Source organism: Montipora foliosa, chromosome 12 (genome assembly GCF_036669935.1).
Source record: "Montipora foliosa isolate CH-2021 chromosome 12, ASM3666993v2, whole genome shotgun sequence".
Lineage (NCBI taxonomy): Eukaryota > Metazoa > Cnidaria > Anthozoa > Scleractinia > Acroporidae > Montipora > Montipora foliosa.
The window spans coordinates 8,003,250-8,023,126 of record NC_090880.1 but is presented as its reverse complement, the minus strand read 5'-3'; the positions used below and the strand labels follow the sequence as shown (position 1 = coordinate 8,023,126).

The 19,877-nt window shown below is 39.7% G+C and overlaps 1 protein-coding gene across 1 annotated transcript in view; it reads left to right on the top strand.

Moving 5' to 3' along the window:
• The first annotated feature begins 78 nt into the window (after nt 1-78).
• LOC137980639 (polycystin-1-like protein 2) overlaps nt 79-19,877 on the top strand; it is a 41,830-nt gene continuing 22,031 nt past the window's right edge. Inside the window, exons 1-12 of the mRNA XM_068828091.1 lie at nt 79-106; nt 965-1,287; nt 1,482-1,623; nt 2,240-2,350; nt 7,401-7,517; nt 8,023-8,136; nt 10,235-10,350; nt 11,271-11,332; nt 12,336-12,481; nt 14,643-15,417; nt 18,229-18,820; nt 19,306-19,485. Of these exons, the coding sequence (XP_068684192.1) occupies nt 79-106; nt 965-1,287; nt 1,482-1,623; nt 2,240-2,350; nt 7,401-7,517; nt 8,023-8,136; nt 10,235-10,350; nt 11,271-11,332; nt 12,336-12,481; nt 14,643-15,417; nt 18,229-18,820; nt 19,306-19,485 (2,706 nt within the window). The remainder of the gene's footprint in view (nt 107-964; nt 1,288-1,481; nt 1,624-2,239; nt 2,351-7,400; nt 7,518-8,022; nt 8,137-10,234; nt 10,351-11,270; nt 11,333-12,335; nt 12,482-14,642; nt 15,418-18,228; nt 18,821-19,305; nt 19,486-19,877) is intronic.

Here is a 19,877-nt window from a genome sequence, read left to right as displayed (position 1 = left end):
AGCTTATTGGGCGAATGTGAATTGTACTTGTAACTGAAGTGGATTAACAGATTTCTTTCTGAGCATCTACGAGTGGAAATGTATCATAGTAATGAAAGGCATCCGGGTAACAGATGTTAGAGTATATATAATTGATAAACCGTGTTATTTACTCGCTCGAAACCTCAGTCAAAACAGTCTCACTGAAGGGAGGTAAGAAACACTGCAATGACATTTTCAAATACTGACATGACGCAGCCGATGTAGAGAGATCCGTAAAGGGTCGTGGTTGGGAGTTGCATGGGGAAAGAGAATCGCTTATCCACTTTTTTAACAATTCCAACAAGTTCCGAGGCAGGTTACTACCACTTGCAACATCTTAACTCTCTCTAGCGACTTAAACTCTTGACTGTTAACCACCAAGTAGAGAGGTCACTCGGGTTTAGCCTTGCTGGAATATATACGCATAAAACACTTAAATAAATAAATAAATAAATAAATAAATAATTAATTACCCAAAGGTTTGTTGTCAGGATTTTGATATTTATAGGTGCTGAATAATGTATGATCCCCCTATAAAAGACCGCAAGATAAAAATTTCGATAATTTCCCTGGTAATACACGATTCAAACCCCATTGCCATTTACACCTCTCCCCCACCTCCTCCTCACCCGATGAAGGAATCATTGCTGCATAGCTCGCCTTAACTGATTGTACTGAAACGCGTTAATCTTTACTTGTTAGTAGTGTAATAACCTAATTTAATCATTTCAAATTGATCTCAGATTTATTTTATTCATCTGTGGTTCATGTGTCAAGATTAATAGGAATCTGATGACACTGAAGTTAGGCAGCTGTCATATTGTTTCATAGTCTTTTGAACTCGGATAACTCGGATAGTTAATTAATATAGGTAAAAAGGCCGTTTCATGATTAAAGACAGTATTGTTTAACGGATTCTCTCTTGATTCTTACTGCTTTTCAGATTGTCACAAGCCTCTAGGACTTGCCGATGGACGCATTAAGGATGATCAATTAGATGCTTCCTCGGTTTACAACAACAACTCTCAATTGTACGGGCCTGCCTTGGCTAGGTTAAACAGGACTGGAGGCTACCGAGCAAATCCGAGGGCGCATAATCCCTTTTTTCTTTCGGTACAATTCCAGAAAGCCATGATTGTAACAGGGATAGCCACGCAAGGGTATTTTGATAATAAAATACAGGAGTGGACTCGAAGATATATGTTAGCATACTTGTTTGGATCCGACGTGAAATACTTCAAGAAGAGAAACAGAGACGATAATGAGGTAAATACCTAGAATACCTTGACCAGTGCGGACTTCACGCATAATCCAGCTATGTACTGACTACAGTCTAGTCATTGCGTTTGACCACTGGTATTGAACCTCTTTCATAACTAATGAATTGGGCTGTCTCTGTACACTCTTGATAATTCGATATTTGTGCAGCCTTTTTTATTATACAAACTTTGACTTTTCAGCAATTTGACGGCAACTTCGACAACGATACGATCGTTCGTCACTATGTCCCCTGGCCTGTAAAGCTGACGTTTATTTACGTGATCCCTATGGAATGGAAGAACAACTTTGCTATCAGAATGGAGCTTTACGGCTGCACTGCAGGTAATGATGTATGTAATGTTGAAAAGTAAATGACGAACACTTTTAGTATTAAGTACAAGGGCTAGCAGGAGGGTAGGTCATTAGCCTGCTAGTGATTTCTCAAAAATTTTACCAACTTTTCGTTTCAATTCCATAAAGTCATTTGAGAAAACGTGATCCCGTTATTCTGAAAAGATGGTCTCGTACTTTTTTTGACTCCCGCCGGACCAACACTCAGGGTTCAAAAATAACTGAGGAGAAAGTACTGCCTTTGTAATTGAGTAGACTTTCAAGTCTTATCGGATAAGGACTGAAACCCGGAGGCCTCGTCTCTCTATCATTGCTCATAAACTCTGTGGGATGTTTAAAGATCCCTCAAACTGATCGAACGGAGTTCCCGGTGTTGTGGTGTCTGAATGAGGGCCCCAAGGTCACAATGATTAGCCCTCAAAAAAAGAATTTTCTTGACTTCACAATAACGTGACAAAAACTAATGGTCAACTTGATTTCTTGCCGGCAGACTTCTTCTCTCTCTGATACACTTTAGGATATATGGCACCCAAAATTCCCCTTAAAAGTCTCTCCATCCGAATTACTCTTTGTACTTTCTGTAGAGCTGCCAGACTTTTAATTTCAGCTGGTAATGAATGCGAAAGCTTTCCCTGTCAGAATGGGACTTGCTGGCAAAAAACGGGAGGATACCAGTGCAACTGTACGAATGGATTTAATGGGACTCACTGCGAGATAAGTAAGTAAAAGTCTCGAAAGATTGATGTAGTGATGAATAGAAACTACTAAATGTTTGGTTGATAGCCCATTCCCCTCTGAGACTTCATAGAACGGCACATGACCGAAGTTAATTTCCTCTTTGTTTTTTCCTTCATCTAATAGGCTTTTTGACTTGTCACATAGACCGATAGCAAGACTGCATGCTCTTCCGATTGAGCTGTGTATATTAGAAAAATTGAATTTTCACAGTGTTTAATTGCACATTTGCACAATTGCTCAATACATAGCAATTTCACAATTGCTATTGCTTTTTTTTTCTTCTCTGTTATGATATAATGATTATAATGCAATTATTTGGAGCCTGCATAATAATGATTAATTCTTTAGCGAATAAGAAACTTTCTTTTTAATTAACTTGTCCCTTAGGACAATGTCCTAACGACAAAACTACTTGTCCAAATAAAAACAACAACAACAACACTACAGAGTAATATAAAAACTTTTCAATTAGTTTTTGAAACAATGTATTTCGACATAATAATAATATTATTATTATTATAAACTTTTCAATTAGTTTTTGAAACAATGTATTTCGACATACTTTCGATCGATGAATTTTGTGTTTCTTGATAAACAACCCAATCGAACTCTGTCACGAGCCACGCTGGTTGAAACTCTCTAATGTGCTTTGTTTCAGCGGGGCTCCATACTTTAGAGAATATGGTCAACCTTTTTCGTTTGGTTGTCACTTGATTGACCGAGCGTACGTCCGTGCAGCTGGTGAATTTTCTATGCGGGAAACTTTTCTGCAGCCCACGTTTATACAACTGACCTTCGTCAGTTTTCAACAATTTTGTACTATTAAGCTCAAATTTAGCGAAACGATTAATTTTTAATTTTAAGTCTGACAACCAACAATTTTAAGTCTGACATTAAGTGCCAGAAAGGGAAAGCATGGAATGCGTTTTGGAGATTGGATTGTGTTTGGAAGTCTCCTGCATCACTCCAGCAAAAGGTGCAACTGTTTAAAGCGTCAACTTTGAGTGTACTTTCATATGGTTGTGAGCCTTGGGTCCTAACATCTCACCTCTGTCGTCAACTTGACTCCTTCCAAACGTCTTGCCTTAGAATCATACTTCTTGTCTCTCGGAGAGATTATGTTAGAAACGAGAAGATCTATAATAGAACGGGAACATTTTCCCTTTCCCATTCAGGTAAGGCCCGCCAAATCAGATTCCTGGGCCATTGTCTACGGCGCCCTCAGCGGGACCTGATTTCTAAATACGCACTGTACCATCCGACACACGGCAAACCAAGACCTGGTGGACGTAAAGTTTTATTCCATGAGTATCCTACTAAGCTAATGAACCCAGAAATTCCTCCTCTTTCTCACGAAATACGAACATTGGCGCAGGATCGCGAAGCCTGAAAGCGCACGGAGGTCGACTGCTGGCACCTCTGGGACCCCCCATGAGCGCCTCAGCCGAGCAGAGAGAGGGAGATCACACGACCGAATCGATCCGGTAAAATCATCGACCACTTTACATGCATCTTCGCAAATGTCATCTATTGCATAACCTGCACACTAAGTAAGAAAACCTACATAGGCGAAACAGGGAGAAGATTGGCGGACCGCTTTCGCGAACACCTACGACACAGATGCATCAAAACCAGTTGCGCGCCATTTTAATATTCCGAATCACTTCAACCACAACATGACAATTGGCGGCCTATCCTTACACCACGGGAACACAGAAAGCCGCAAGAATCTGGAAGAAAATTTCATCTTTCAACTAGGTATACTCCATCCTCACGGAATCAATGAACGCCTCTCATTCCATTAGTTTATTCACAAATTCATGTTACCATATTTCCACCGATGGCAAAGCTCCTCCACACTCGCATAAAAACCTACGACACCCACAATTGCTCTATTCGCTCTGACGAAGGGCTAATGCTCGAAACGTCAGCTTTCCAAATTTTCCTGTTTCACTCTCCCACCGACGCAGCACCACAGTTTCTTTAGAAACTAGAAATTTGTTTACTTAATGAAAATGGTTAGTTTCCCACCTACTTTCTCTTTTCATGCCTCGCTGCCGTGTTGACAGATTGTAAAGCCCCGGCCAAACTATCGAACAAAGTTGGATTCAACGCTCCAACTTTGCTCGATCCAACATTGTTCGACCGTTTGGCCACCCATGTTGGATGATGTTCGTCCAACCATTTTTTGCTCGATCAAGTGTTGGACTTTGCTTTTAATCAAACTTCTGCTCGACGCAACAATATTGTAGTTTTTTGCCGCTATTACAGCAAAGTTGTTTCCTGAATTGAGTAACGTTCCCGCTGCTAGTCAATCACGAATCGCTATCTTATTTTCAAGCCTAGGCTTCTATCATTATTTGCAACAAAGATGGGGGACAAGGTGAAGGGGACCTTAAGCTTGATGACCTTGACCTTGATGAACTCAACAGGCAGGATCCTTGGTCAGCAAGAGTGAAGCAAGGCCATGTCTTTGGGTCACTTTCAGTCCCCTTAATCACTATCACTCTGTTTGGAGATGTCTGATTCAATAGCGTTTAAAATCTCTGCAAATTGATCCGTGCTCATTCTCGTCATCTTCTAAACACAGATGTACCTTGCAGTAAACTTACCCTTTTCTTCACGTTTTCTTAACCATGTTTTGATTTTTTCTCGTTTGAATCCGTCATTTCCGTCATCAAAAAGCTCCAGTAGCACAAACGCAACGAGCGGTTTTCGTTTCAGTGTTAGCGCCATATTTATAAATTTAGCGCCAACTTGAACTTGAATGTTTTGTCAAGCAATGTTAGATAGTGTTTTGCAACTACCTCAACATTTACATCCAACAATGTTGCATGTGGAATCCAACTTTGCTCGATAGTTTGGCCAAGGCCTAACATATTTCAACAATCGCACGTCGTCGCCCGTTAAGCCAACAGCTCGCATCATTTCCGGGCGAGTTGTCTTTTTCGTCACGCATATCCGACCTCTCGACGCGTACGTTGAATTGAATTGTCTGGTACATACTGTTCAGTTATTTAACAAACTCAAATGGATTCCTTTCTTTGAGAATGCTGAACTACCCAAGTGTTGTATCATATACTAGCGTTTGCAAGGTCGCGTGCCCAGTTATCTTACAAGCTTATTAGCCTGACTTACCAGTGAGACTCATTCACGGCAGAGTAGATATGATAAATTGAACACGGCCTTTCCTTGAGTGAAAAGAAATACAGAAGGTGGAAGAACGTTTACTGTGACTGCTTTCTAGGAATGGAAAAAGCTACCTCTTCAAATGAAAAAAGCAGAGACTCTCAAGGCTTTTAAAAATTCTCTTTGGAACAGGATTTTTAAAGATCAGCAATGTCTAAATCCTTTTTCAATATAAATATTGTGCCGCATGATTATAATTGTCTCATAGCTTTGTAGATTTTTAATAATATTTTATGCCTTAATTATTAGTTATCTTGTAATGAAGGCCACTAGTTTATTAGTATTTATATGCTATTTCGTGCTACCCTCGGTAAATAAAGACTTTGCTTACTTACTTGTTTGACTGTAAAATTGCAGTCGAGTGAGCGAATTACTACTACGCTTGACTTTTTAATCATTAGCTTATTAATTTTTGCTGCTGTTCTAATGAAACTGAAAAGAGAGGATGTAAAGAATACCGTCCAAAACGGAATGTTGTCAAAACGATGACTATGCATGTAATTGCAGTTTTAGTTCAAGGCTTGTTCGTTTATTCCAGTCAGCTCAGTTAGAAGTCTGTAATCACTCTAAACTGTATAAAACTAATGATGATTTGTACTTTATGCAGAAGGCAAATTTCGGACAGCTTCCACAATAATGATGAATTCAGTAAAAATAAGCAAGCATGGCCGAGCACAGCCGGCCATAAAACCACGTGACAAACAACACAAATAACCGAGATTTTGTTAGACTGTCCATGCCATGTGTCGTCCATACACCTTTACTTACCTTCGATGGCTTAGTAACCAAACCCTCAGGAAAACTTTAGAAACCGGAGGTAAGAAGCGTTCGGTAGTGTTACACAATGAAGGAAACCGTAGGCTGCTCATTCCCCGAAACAGCGGCTGGTAATAGAGTCTAAGAAAACCGCTGATAAAGACCAAGTTTCACGGTGTTAACTGCGACTAATTCCAGCGGGAAAATTTCAGCCATTGTTAATGCCTGGAGATGGTTATGAAACTCAACACGTCTTTTTGTTTCATTTTTGGCCTTGACGGTGTACAAAACAAACCCTTTTTCGAGAATACAACCAATCAAATCTTTCGATTAAATTCTGCGTAATTAATTTGCGAATGGCCGTTTTTATGCTAGAGACGTTAAAGTCGTCAAGACGCATTTGACGTCTGAGACGTTAAAGCCGTCTGGTATAAAAACGGGACGCATAAAAGTAGACAAACTACGGACAAAAACAAGATTTTGCTAAAAAATGACTAGGTTCTATTATAGGAAGACACTGGACACGAGCAAACTCGGCCCCAAATAAACGTTAACACACGAATATATGAGCAAATAAACGTGGCGGAATTGCAGCTTCTCAAATTTATGTCTCGACGTCGCCTGGAAGGACAGATGCAAATTTTTTTTTGTGACAGAAATCAGTCTAGGAATCAGCATTTTCTGGCGATGGACGAGGAACTACATTTAGCCACGGCACATAGCTTCTTTGTCTTGTCGACCAAGAGAGCAAGGAAGGAACGAAGTGCAGATTAACAAAGGACTCAGGGCTAAATGCGTCCAAGTTAGGGCGTCCCGTTTTTATACTAGACGCATTTAACGTCTGAGACGTTAAAGTCGTCGGTTAAGTGCGTCTCAACGACGCACTTAACCGACGCACTTAACCTAGTCCAGCGTACGGACGTACGCTCGGTCAATCGCGTGACAACCAAAAAAACGAAAAAAGGTTGATCATATTCTCTGAAGTATGGGGCGCTGCACTGCTATAATTGCAATTGCTCGTTTGCCAATTAAGGTAAAATACAGGTGTTCCTTTAGCTGATTGTAATGCGCTCTGCCAATTCCAGATATAGATGACTGTGTTAGCAATCCATGCAAAAACAATGGAACCTGCAGAGATCTAGTGAACGATTTCACATGTTCACACTGTTTGCCTGGGTACACTGGGAAGACATGTGAAGAAGGTTTGTGGGTGTGCCATTTGTCCTTCAGCATAGCTAAGCAATGAATTCGTCAACTTCTGCAACCTGAAAATTAATATGAAAGACTCTGAATCAGCCGCCTTGGAATTTACGCTTCTCATAAACCCCGGAAAACGAGTGGTCTTAAAACAAAACAATCAACCTAAACCTGGCAATAATTTAACGCAATACAGCATAACACTATAACAGGAAGTAGTTGCCGAGAAAAAAAAAAGTGAGGTGAAAAATGTTCACTCACTTACTCACATATAGATGTAGGCTTCGTAAAAAACGACAAAATGAGGCAAGACCAGGTATGATTAAATGGCAGAAGTTACTCGAGGGTGTTTCTCCAGCCTTAAAATGACAAAGGCATCCTCTTGCTCGTTCCATGTTCTTAAAGACAAACCTCTGAATAGACAAATTGTTTAATCAAGTGGAATATCCTCGTTGACAGACTGATGTGATAATTTTCATGTTATCTGAGGGTGTTTGTTTTACATTGCAGATATAAACGAGTGCTCAAGCAACCCTTGTCGTCATAATGGCACATGCACAGACTACGTGAATAGCTTTACTTGCTCGTGTCCAGTTGGGTTTGGAGGATCTACGTGCGACGAAGGTAATTGAGAAAAAAAAAATGCAGGAATTTCGATCATTCTAACACCGAGTAGCTTGGTGAGAGGGCAGATAGCAAGGGTGAGACACAAAAGAAAGAAAGAGAATTCTCAAGGACTCCAAATAAAACGTACTGTCAAGTGAACAATTTCGATTCAAATCTCTCCATTGTCCTGAATTTGAATTTGGACTTGACAATGCAGCTATTGATGTTAAAGGGAAAGTATGGCCTAGCAAAAGTTTCTCTCAATGGAAAGGTCTTTACCTGTATTATCATACTTGACCACTCATTTGGGCTTAATATGTTTAAATAGAAAACAATAACTCTTCAAAAGTAGGCAATTTTAAATTGAAATCCACCATCTTTGTTTTTGTGTATGCAAACGAGGCTATGACATAGCAATAGTCAAGGATTTCTCCGGATGACAAGGTGTACTAGATATAAACAAGGAATACACAGGCGAGGAGAGCGATACTTTGTAGACTTGAACCTTAATCCAGAGGGTATTGTCTCCATGCACCATCAGAACGGATTTACCTCGTGGTCGTGAACAGGGTTTTATTGTGAGTTGTATGCAGGAGTTCTACAAAGGTAAAAGAGCTTGCATTGCTATCCCACGGTTATTGCTGTGAAATAAACGCCTGGAAATCAAGTTTAATCTGTCTACCGTGGCTTTCTACGAGACCCTGTTACAACTTCAAAATAAACGGTCGATTTATATATTTCCATCGAATGGTGGGAGTAAATCGTTTCAGTAGTTTCTATAAAGCTAAGAAAATTTAATTATATGTCAAGTTAAGTTTATTTTACTGCCTGGAAAAGCAAATGATAGTGAAAGTCGTCTATATATTGCTTGATTCAGTTTTCTAGCTCCAATATAATGATACTTTGGACTGGTTGACTGAGTTTTCAGTATGAAGCGAATGTCACCAAGACCAATATTCATATACCTGAAGATCCCGCTACCAAATGACAGATACGAACAGACAATATAGCAGTCAGTTTTTCAGGTTTGAGGAAGCCATCAACGTTTTATTTTCGCTGGCCAACTTTTCTTTAAATTTTCATGTTCCGGTGGAAGCTTCGGTTTTTTAAAATTTTTACATGTGTGCTCAAGTCTAGACGTGTGCCAACTACCATAAATTAAAAATACTTCTTCGAATGAGTACTGTTGATCTATGTGTAAGCAGCATCTCAAATAGTGCTTACTTAAGCCTAACACCTATTTTAAACAGCATTGTTCAACAGTATTTAAGTCTAAGCACCCATTTTAAAAAGAAATTGATTTTTTGATTTTATCAAACGAGTTGATAAAGGTCGAATAACCACCGTGAAAGATTTGGAAAGCTGACGTTTCGAGCGTTACCCTTTGCATTCCTTTTCTCCCCCCTCCTTGTCCTACCCTTCCCTGATCTTCACCAGTGCCTCTATGCTACCCCACCCTTCCTTCACACATTTAAACTGGTTTTAAAAAATCGAACGCGGTTGAAAAAAAAAAAACTTGAAGAAATGGTTAAGAAAAATTCAAACCAAAACCAAAATTAAACCACAACATATCAGTACACTTTACTCAAACAGTCCTTCTCAGGACTACACTCACCTGGACGATCGTACTTTACTTAATTATGATTTTCACTTTACCTAGTTTAAATCAGCTATTAACCCCCCAAAAATATAGAAAATACCTATACTTTCCCCCCACCTCTGCAACGTATCTTCTTAAAGTGTGTTATAATCTTATCGGTGTCTGTGTTCATACACTTATCCATTCAGTCTCAATATTATAACTTAGTAAGGGAACAAAGAATATGCACTCCCAGGTACTCGAACTCGGATCCTCCAGGTCTATACACTTTAACGACGAAAGTGCTCAGCCTAGCACAGTTCTATTGAAGTTTGGTAACCGACATTTTTCGGTGTGTAAGCTCGTTTACAGCGGCATTTGGAAGAAAATTTATTAACATATAAAAATCATGACATCCACGCTGTTAGTGATGTGGTAGTCTGGTGGTTAAGTGAAAGGGTTATCATGAAATTGGATATTGGCAGATTATAGTAAAATTAGTATCTTGATAAGAGTACTTATTTTCTGATTTGGCAGAAACTGGTTTCTTCTTGGTTGTTGGGCTTCAGCTGAAAAATATGGATTTTACACTTCCTCTTACAAATCAAACGTCTCCTTTGTATCAAAAGACAGAAGATGATGTCGTAACTGAGGTAAGACGGGCAACTGGTGTTTCATAGTTTGATAACATTAGCAGTACATACCGTAAATGCTCGAATTAGCGCCCGGGGCCCTTATTTCATTGTCTAGGGCCAGAGGACAGAGGAGGGCGCTATATCGAGGTGGTTCGCTTATTTGAAGGGGAGGGGGGGGGGGGGGGGGGCGCTTTTTTAGTTAATCATTTTTTGGCCTCAAATGACACTATCTTGGTAGTTGAAGTCCCTAGAAGCAGGAAAATGGAATTCCAGGAACTTTTAAGACAGTAACAAGAAGCCGGAGATTGGGAGCAAAGTTTTACGAGGAACTTAATAAAGTGAAGCACCTATGTGCTCATATGGATATTTCTCAGGCGAGGAAATGAGAAGCAAACCCGTACGACTTTGAAGATCATATTAAATGTGTACTATCACGAATGTCACATTCATAAAGTATCGTATACGTCTCCTATATAGTACCGAGTAACGAACCTGGTTTTTTTGTTTGGGTTAGGGGGGAGGGCGCTAACTCGAAGCTGGGCACTTATTTGAAGCTGGGCGCTAATTCGAGCATTTACGGTATTAAAGCAGAAAATGTTTGCAGATATCGCACACAATCAGACGTTCTAGCATTCGCCTTCTGTAGAACTATTCATTTTGAACTACCCAAAACTATAATTAAGCATTGCTAAGACAGTTGGAAATTTTCACCAAATTTGCTCGTATGCCAGTTCAAGCATTTTAAAAAAGATCCTCCAAAGTCTCAACTTTCCTTTATAAAGGCTCTAAGATTCTAATAACACTTCGGTATTTCGAGTCCAAGTTTCTCAACAGTCACTCTTTTACCAGATGGATTGTTAATTACCAAAAATTTGCGAGGACATTTATCACTTAGATTTGCTGGCATTAATTTGAAATGATTCCGTGGATACATTTAGGTACATAATATGTTGTTTACCGAGAGGGATCATTATTTTGGCTCGGCACTGAGAAAGTTCAGGTAAGTCACTGTTATATTACGTCACCTGCAATACATGAGCGATAGCAAGCGTAGGCATCCGGTAGAGAACCGAAAATATGACCTTTTGCCTGCGAAAAGCCAAGTTGAATAGGAAGCTGCTTGTATGCTACATCTACGTTTTCCGAAAGTATATAAGTTTAAACAGAAGCACATGACCTTGAAGCGTGTAACTTGAAACTCTTTGTTTCCTTGGAACAAAGGTGGGGATGTTAGGACACCAATTTTATGTCCAAATATGGACAAAACTAAGATGGAAGCTGCAAGCACTGGGAAATGCACAAGCTACGTTACATCCAAAATAAGGAGATTTTTAAACTCGACAAAACCCCAGCCCTGAACCAGAGGAAAGCGCTTCAAGATCATGAGTTTCTGGTTTAAATTAGTCAAATGATTTTTGAAACGGACCGAATCCTGCAAACTTCACGACAGTCGTTGTTTGATTCGTTGATTGCCTGTAGTACAAGTGCATCAAATAAGCTAATTTTGGTACTCTCATTGGTGAACTGAAACAAGGATGGAATGGATTCGGAAGTCTAGCCTAATTTTCATCCACATAAACAGTCCCGCAAACGCCTCAATGTAATGTTTGTTACAGTTCACCCGTGAGAAGGCTAAAGTCTTCCATTGACTGGTTTATCACATAAAAAGTCTCAAGTCTCTGCTTACGAGCCAGGAGGCTCATCAGGCCGGCACTTATCTCCAGTTTCATTAGCATGATACGACTAGGAGTATTTCTACTCCCCCCTTGATGGGATTTTAGTCCATCGCAGGGTTACCACCAGCATTTCGCCGGTACCCATTTATACACCTGAGTGGAGAGAGGCACCGTGAGAGTAAAGTGTCTTCCCAAGAACACAACAAAATGTCCCGAGCCAGGACCCGAACCCGGACCACTCGATCGGGAGTCGAGCACTCTAACCATGAGGCCACCGCGCCTTAAGTGAAATTGTTGACTCACAAATTGTGATTTGTCATTGTTAAGTCCCATTGGCAGCAATTCAGTAGTTGCAGAGGTCTTACTTCGGACACTAGTGAGCAGTACAGACAGCGTAATGAAGATCATCACACTGCGGCTTTCAAATCATAGTGGGATATTCGATGGACGTTACAAGAACTTTGAAAATAAAGGTAACAACATTTATTAAAAAGGGTGAAGGCAGGATTTTTACAAAAAAAGGAAATACTTTGTAAATGAAATAGAGTAGTTGTAATAAAAAAATTAAAATCGTAGTGAGAAAAGTCTTAATCGTTTGTATACTTACAGCAACAGTAAATAAGTTTCTTTACGGCGCTTTTCAAGTACGTACTGTGATCTTTAGCTGCATCAACCGATGGTTAGTTAGAATCTCAATTCAAACTGCAATGCAATCAAAATCCCAAACACAAGCACAATTGCCTGTATCGCCAATGATGTTCCCCTACTTACAAACCCCAGCAACTGCAACCTGAGTGTGTTCCTCTTTCCTCTGGGCTTCATACCGCAGTTAGTAAAACTAACAATTACATTCGAGTAAATTCACAGTCGCAATATGAGTCACGATTATGAATAGGGTCCCAATCCGTCATCACCATTGTCTTTGCAACTCACTGATCATAATCATGCAAGACCACGATCACTACTGAATTGTCATTACATATTGGGCCAGTTACACACGAGCAAGATTCCACTTACAGCGTAGCAAGTAAGTACAGCGTTTCGCGTATGCAAGACAAAACTTGGCATATTTTTTTTCTTTTTCAAGCATCCTCGTTCTAAAACTGGCGTAATTTACCTGTTTTTCAACAAGGAGACTTGTCTTGAAAAAACATGCAAAGCGGGGAAGGTAGCTTGTGACTGTGATTCCCTGAGAACTACTGTCGAGGAACTAGTAAGAGCATGAGGAAGACTACTGTCATTGTAACGACACAGACACCTTCTTTACAAGGAAACAATTCTTGTCTGTGTCTCGTCATTCCCGAACCAAACTGGGGCGGATCCGGACCTAGAATGTGCCGGTCCTTGAGGCCGTCCCACCTCTAACAACTGCAGACTAAAAAAGAAGTCATTGTGTGTGCCAAGAAGAGCTGTACATCAGCAGTTCGTAAAACATAAGTTAAAATGACAAGGGAGGGTCTGTTACCATATAAGCCCATGTCAGCATCCAAAAAAAGGCTACGAAAAATAGTCGTTCACATACAGGAAAACAAGGAAAACTTTCTTGTGTGTAAAAGGCTCTCGTGATGACAATTCGCGATTATACCGAAAGAGGTGTCTTAGCAGTATGACGGGCCAATTGTCACCTGAATCTGGATCAGTGGCCTGGCACCCACGAGTCTCTTGTGATAGGTCAGTGGTAGGGCATCCGAACTAGTAGTTGGAAGGTCGTAGGTTCGACTCCTGTAAAGGAGCACTCGGAATTTTTCCGAGTATCTCCGAGTTACCATTAAGGAAATATCATCTCTTCACGGTAAACAATGCTGAATAACAAGAATGAATGAACGAAATGATTTATCCTTTTTCCCTGCAAGAATCGTGGCAGAGACCAAAAAAAAAAAAAGATTTAGCACAAAAAGCAACAATGTCAAGAGAGGTACGAGTTAAAAGGAAATCTAACCACTTGATGTTGGTATGACACATTTTTAACACATTAAGAATACTCAACATATTGAATATTTATAATTACCAAGTTTCTTGTTTTGTTTTCCCGCACATGCAGAAGCTAGCTAACTCTTGCCCTCTCATCTTTCATCTCTTTTCATTCTAAACTCTGATTGTCACCAATATCTCACCAGGCAGAAAGATAACTTACATCTCCATACTCACCAATATTGTTTTTCTCTTCGGGTACAGGGTCCTCAAATTTGGAACAACATTCCTCGCTAACTTCGTTATCACTTACTCTTTCTAATTATAAACATAAGCTAAGAGATTATTTTCAATCATTATAAATCTTATACTAAGTAAATTAATTAATGACATTTGAACTCTTGCTTTTCCACCTATAGTTTATACTCTTTTCGTTATTACTTTTTGCACACTATCATTAATTGCTATGTTTATTTTGCTTTATATGCAGTAATAGTTCTTTACATGTTGTAATAGTTTGCCTTTTCTCTGTTAATATTTCAATTATTAAGTTTTATTCTCATTGTAACTTAGCACCACATTACAACTCTCTGTTCTACGCAATATATGCCTCTGGCATTGGCATTTTAACTTGTGCGTTGTGTACTTACTTATCAATTTATCAATAAAGGGATTTGTTTATCAAGTTAAAAAAAAAGACATCTATCTCTTTTTTTCTTTTAGCCAATCCACTCTGCAGACCGCCCAATATTTCGTTATCTTTGTCGACAGAAATCAAAGAACCAACGAAGATAAGGAAATCAGAAGATTTTAAAATTATCGCAAGTGTGACAGTCGACTGCAGAATCTCCTTTCCTATTCGAATGGTATACGACATTGACATTTATGCAATTGAAATTAACACAGGGACCTTCAGGAGCGTTGCAAAGAAAATCGGAATCACTACAGGGAACGAATTTGAGTATACAATGTCCGCTAAAAGATTCAATTACGGACTTTACTATTATAAAATCTCAGGAATCATTGAAACACAAATTGGGACATCAGTGAACAAGTTTGGTTACGTCGAGGTGACATCATCCTCATTAGTAGTGAATATTTTTGGTGACTGGCAAGTATTTCAGGGTTTCAACAAGACTCTCACTCTGAATGGATCCCTCTCATATGATCCCGCTGTCGGTAAAAGAGACTATACAGGATTAAATTTTACATGGCTTTGCAGGAGAGACGAAGAGACTTTTACTAATTATACAGAGTTACTTCCGGTTTCTCAGCCCCTTTCCAGGTTTCCAAGTACAGATGACCGTGGAGGTTGCTATGGTACTGGTGTTGGAAGGGTAGAACATAGATCGGGGGTGCCATACATTCTTGACCTCAACGTCGATCGAATGAAGGGTGACCAGGGATATGTCATTAGGCTTGTTCTGTCAAAGGGAGAAAAAACATCAAGCTCTGTTCACGGTTTACGAGTAAAAGAGGAAATCCATTTAAACATAAGGTAAGCGAGCTCTTTTCTATTACTCTTGAGAGTAACAAGCTCGTTGCAACCTATGTACGTACATACACACATCCACTTTATTTCAGCTCGATGGTAATTAAAGCTACAATCATAGACAAAGTATGATGTCCATAATGCTCGCTTAGTAAAATATATTCTATATACAAGGCTAAAAGTTAAAAAATTAAAATATTCAAACCAAACGTTTTCGGCTGTTTGCCATCATCAGTGTTAAAATGGGTGACCGTCCGCGCGTACATTTATATCTTATGTAATTCCCAAAGGGAAAAGTTTGGAGACATAAGAAATGACTTGTTTGTTCAAACTGGGGCGGAATTGTTGGATCATTAGCCCCTCGACGATCCTACGCTTGTGAAAAGTCTGTGCCGAGGAGAGAACACGCCAAGTGAAAGCATGTGATGGGTTTTCCCGCAGGTGTTTTGCAGGTTCAGAAGTGTGAGCAGGATTTGAATGCTCCGCAATTCGTACTGCTAGGTTTCGTACAGTCTCGCCAATGTAATCAACGCCACAAGAACAATCACCTTTGTAAACAACTTTGGATCTGTGAGTGTTTTTGTCTTTGTTGTTAAAGAGGGTTTTGATTTGCCTTGTTTGCCACAGGATTATAAAAATAAAATTGAAATTAGTGAACTTGTTGAGTTTTTAAGTAAACGCCTTACTGAGTTTTTCGTTTTTACCGCAAAAAGGGAGCTTGATGAAAACTTTCTTTCGTTCTTCGAAGAGAAAATTCGGAATGATGTTGCCATCTTGGGGCGAGTCGTTTAGAAAGTTGTTGATTGTATGCGAAATAAAACGTTTCGGTTAACCAGCATTGATTAAAGAAGTTTCTAGAGTTTTTATGTCCTTGTCAAAATCGGTAGAGATGCGTTTGGCTCTGTGGGGTGCGCTAGTGATGCAATTCCTTTTCCACTTGGTAGGGACCTCAGATTTCCAATGTGTTGGTAGTTTCCCCGGTTTCTTAAAGACGCTTCAATTGAACTTGTTGGTGTAACTAAAGGCAGTATCGAGAAAATGGTCGGGGTTTTCCTCGACAGTGAAAACAATGTTAGGGTGGTAGCGATTTAGTCGTTCGAATAGAGCATCAGGCTCGTTCTTTTTCTTCTCAGAGAAACAATCATCAACATACCGATCGTAAAATGGCGGGTTGAAAGGTCGGACTACGTCAGCTTCTAATTTAGCCATGAAAATGTTCGCAAGGACTGGAGATAGTGGGTTGCCCATGCCGCATCCATCGATTTGTTTATATAGCTTGCCATTAAAACTGAAAAACCCCGACCATTTTCTCGATACTGCCTTTAGTTATACCAACAAGTTCAATTGCAGCGTCTTTAAGAAACCGGGGAAACTACCAACACATTGGAAATCTGAGGTCCCTACCAAGTGGAAAAGGAATTGCATCACTAGCGCACTCCACAGAGCCAAACGCATCTCTACCGATTTTGACAAGGACATAAAAACTCTAGAAACTTCTTTCATCAATGCAGGTTATCCGAAACGTTTTATTTCACATACAATCAACAACTTTCTAAACGACTCGCCCCAAGATGACAACATCATTCCGAATTTTCTCTTCGAAGAACGAAAGAAAGTTTTCATCAAGCTCCCTTTTTGCGGTAAAAACGAAAAACTCAGTAAGACGTTTATTTAAAAACTCAACAAGTTCACTAATTTCAATTTTATTTTTATAATCCTGTGGCAAACAAGGCAAATCAAAACCCTCTTTAACAACAAAGACAAAAACACTCACAGATCCAAAGTTGTTTACAAAGGTGATTGTTCTTGTGGCGTTGATTACATTGGCGAGACTGTACGAAACCTAGCAGTACGAATTGCGGAGCATTCAAATCCTGCTCACACTTCTGAACCTGCAAAACACCTGCGGGAAAACCCATCACATGCTTTCACTTGGCGTGTTCTCTCCTCGGCACAGACTTTTCACAAGCGTAGGATCGTCGAGGGGCTAATGATCCAACAATTCCGCCCCAGTTTGAACAAACAAGTCATTTCTTATGTCTCCAAACTTTTCCCTTTGGGAATTACATAAGATATAAATGTACGCGCGGACGGTCACCCATTTTAACCCTGATGATGGCAAACAGCCGAAAACGTTTGGTTTGAATATTTTAATTTTTTAACTTTTAGCCTTGTATATAGAATATATAGACAAAGTAGTTGGGAAGGTTATGTAAATGAACCACACCAAAGCTGTATTTCTACCCGCTTCTGTTAAAGCGCAAAAGAAATATTTTGATCTTCTATTATGTAGCCTTCCCACTATTCAATGTTGGAAGGTAACAACACAATTCCCACTAAAACCGTTCAGTTTTGTACAAAATTGAATGAGGGGGGAGGGGAGAGAAGCAATGAAAACGTCAAAAGTGCTAACCTTCCCAACGGTTTTGTCTATTATTGTAGTACTTGTGGGGTCGCGCATCTGAAACTAAACTACAATTACAAATAATAATTAATTAATGACAGTAATGTGACAATAAATTACCAAATGAGGCCTATTGCAAATATTGTACCTGTGGTAAAACTAACCTTAGGAATGTTCCAAACAAATGAGTTAATACTAACGCCCCGAGCATTCTTACTAAGAGCATTGGAAGAGCGAAGTTTTCAGGACCATCGAACTAAGGCCAAAAATTCGTGTTTAAGTTTATATTAAGGTTATTCGCCTCTCCTTGGTCACGCCTTTGTAACTATTTCGTTCAATTCCTTCGATAAAAGATGGTGTCACAAAGTGTGTTTATTTGAGTCTTCTGTAAGCAAACTTCTCTTCTTTTGCAGCTGTATCCACAACTGTGAACGTCAAGTGATCCCCTCATTCCGGCTGATCCTGGAAACCAGCTGTACTGGCCCGTTTTGCAGCAGAATCACTAAATACTCTTGGTCCGTAGATAATCTCACCGAAAGAAACCTGGGGTGGCAGGAGATACAAAATGTAGAGGACCTTTTACTTACGGAGAGACAGTCTCCTAATTTTGTCACCAGACCAGGAGGACTTTTGGGGAATATCTCCTACCTGGTGACTGTGACAGGAGAAACTTCCAATGGACATAGTTCTGTTGCAAATTACAAATTCAACACAAATTCCCCACCTGTCGGAGGTAGATGTGATGTCGACACGCCCAGCGGGGAAGCAATGAGAACAGTTTTTTCTTTTGAGTGTAGTGGCTGGTACGATGAGGATAAACCACTGAAATATAAATTTCTCTATAAAAGTACTGATGGTATTGAAATGGTATTCCAATCGAGTTTTGCAAATAAGGCCTCACTAACGCTGCCTGTGGGAAATGAAAAGGACGATTACACACTTCAAGTGAAAATTATTATATTAGATAGCCTTGGGTCTTCAGTGGAGACGTCAGTCAGTGTTAAAGTGAGTATATGCACGGACCTCATTAGAACTAAAACGCCTTTTTGAAAAACTGAATGCCATCATCTTAATCGACAAATTTCAGGGTCTTTGCTCAGGAAAAACCATCGAATCAAATGTAAAGAGAGAGTTTTTAAAACTGAAATAGGCATGAAAAGTCTTGGGGCTTTTAAGAAAACCACGACCGATTCCAGTGATTACCTATTAATCCACAACAAACACGGTCGTCGAAATCTGTTTTTTTATTTATTTTGAGATTAACGTTACGTCTCAGTAGCAGGTATGCATCTCTTAATTGAGACATGCCGGTAATTTAAAGCGTAGCCAAGAAATCAGGGAAAAATTTAATTCAGATAGCATTTGGAAGCACAAGCTTGATGCCCTCAGAATTTCGGAAAGCCGTTGTGAAGGGAAAATTATTTGAACAAAAACAATTTAATCCTGTTAAAATCACATCGTTTCAAGCAAGTGTTTTATTTTTGGTGCAGGTTACTGATCCACCAGTAGTAACTGTACAGAGTCTACAACAGGATGTATCCGTAAACGGTCCGATGTATCAGTATCTGAAGGAAAACAAGATAGCGTTAGCGGCTCAAAGAGCTACTTCAATACTATCTGTGGTCAATCACTTGGAACTAAAGAAAACGAACTTAAAAGAGAAGAGAAAGGTAGTGAATGATTCAACGATTTTTATGCCGGCCAAAATTAAAAGAAAGAAAGATAGCAAAAAAAGGGGTTCACGCATCATTTATGGCTCACACACATGCGAGTCATCAAATGAGTGGTTGGGCTGATTGTGGGAAGGCTAGAAAAGAGGATCTATATTGTTGCTTCAACCTATATAGAGCTGACTCTTTGACTGTTTTGCATTCGCCGAATCTTTTAGACAAGTGCCTCACTCTCGGCGCCTTTGCCCATTCGCTAAAAAACAAGAGTGGATCCAGAATTTTTCTTAGGATGGGCTGCACCACTAAGGAATGGCGGAATGACGTAGCTGATTGATGACGTTGTTTTTCCAGAATACCAGTTGTATTAGAAAGTCCGACGCAGGACATCTCGG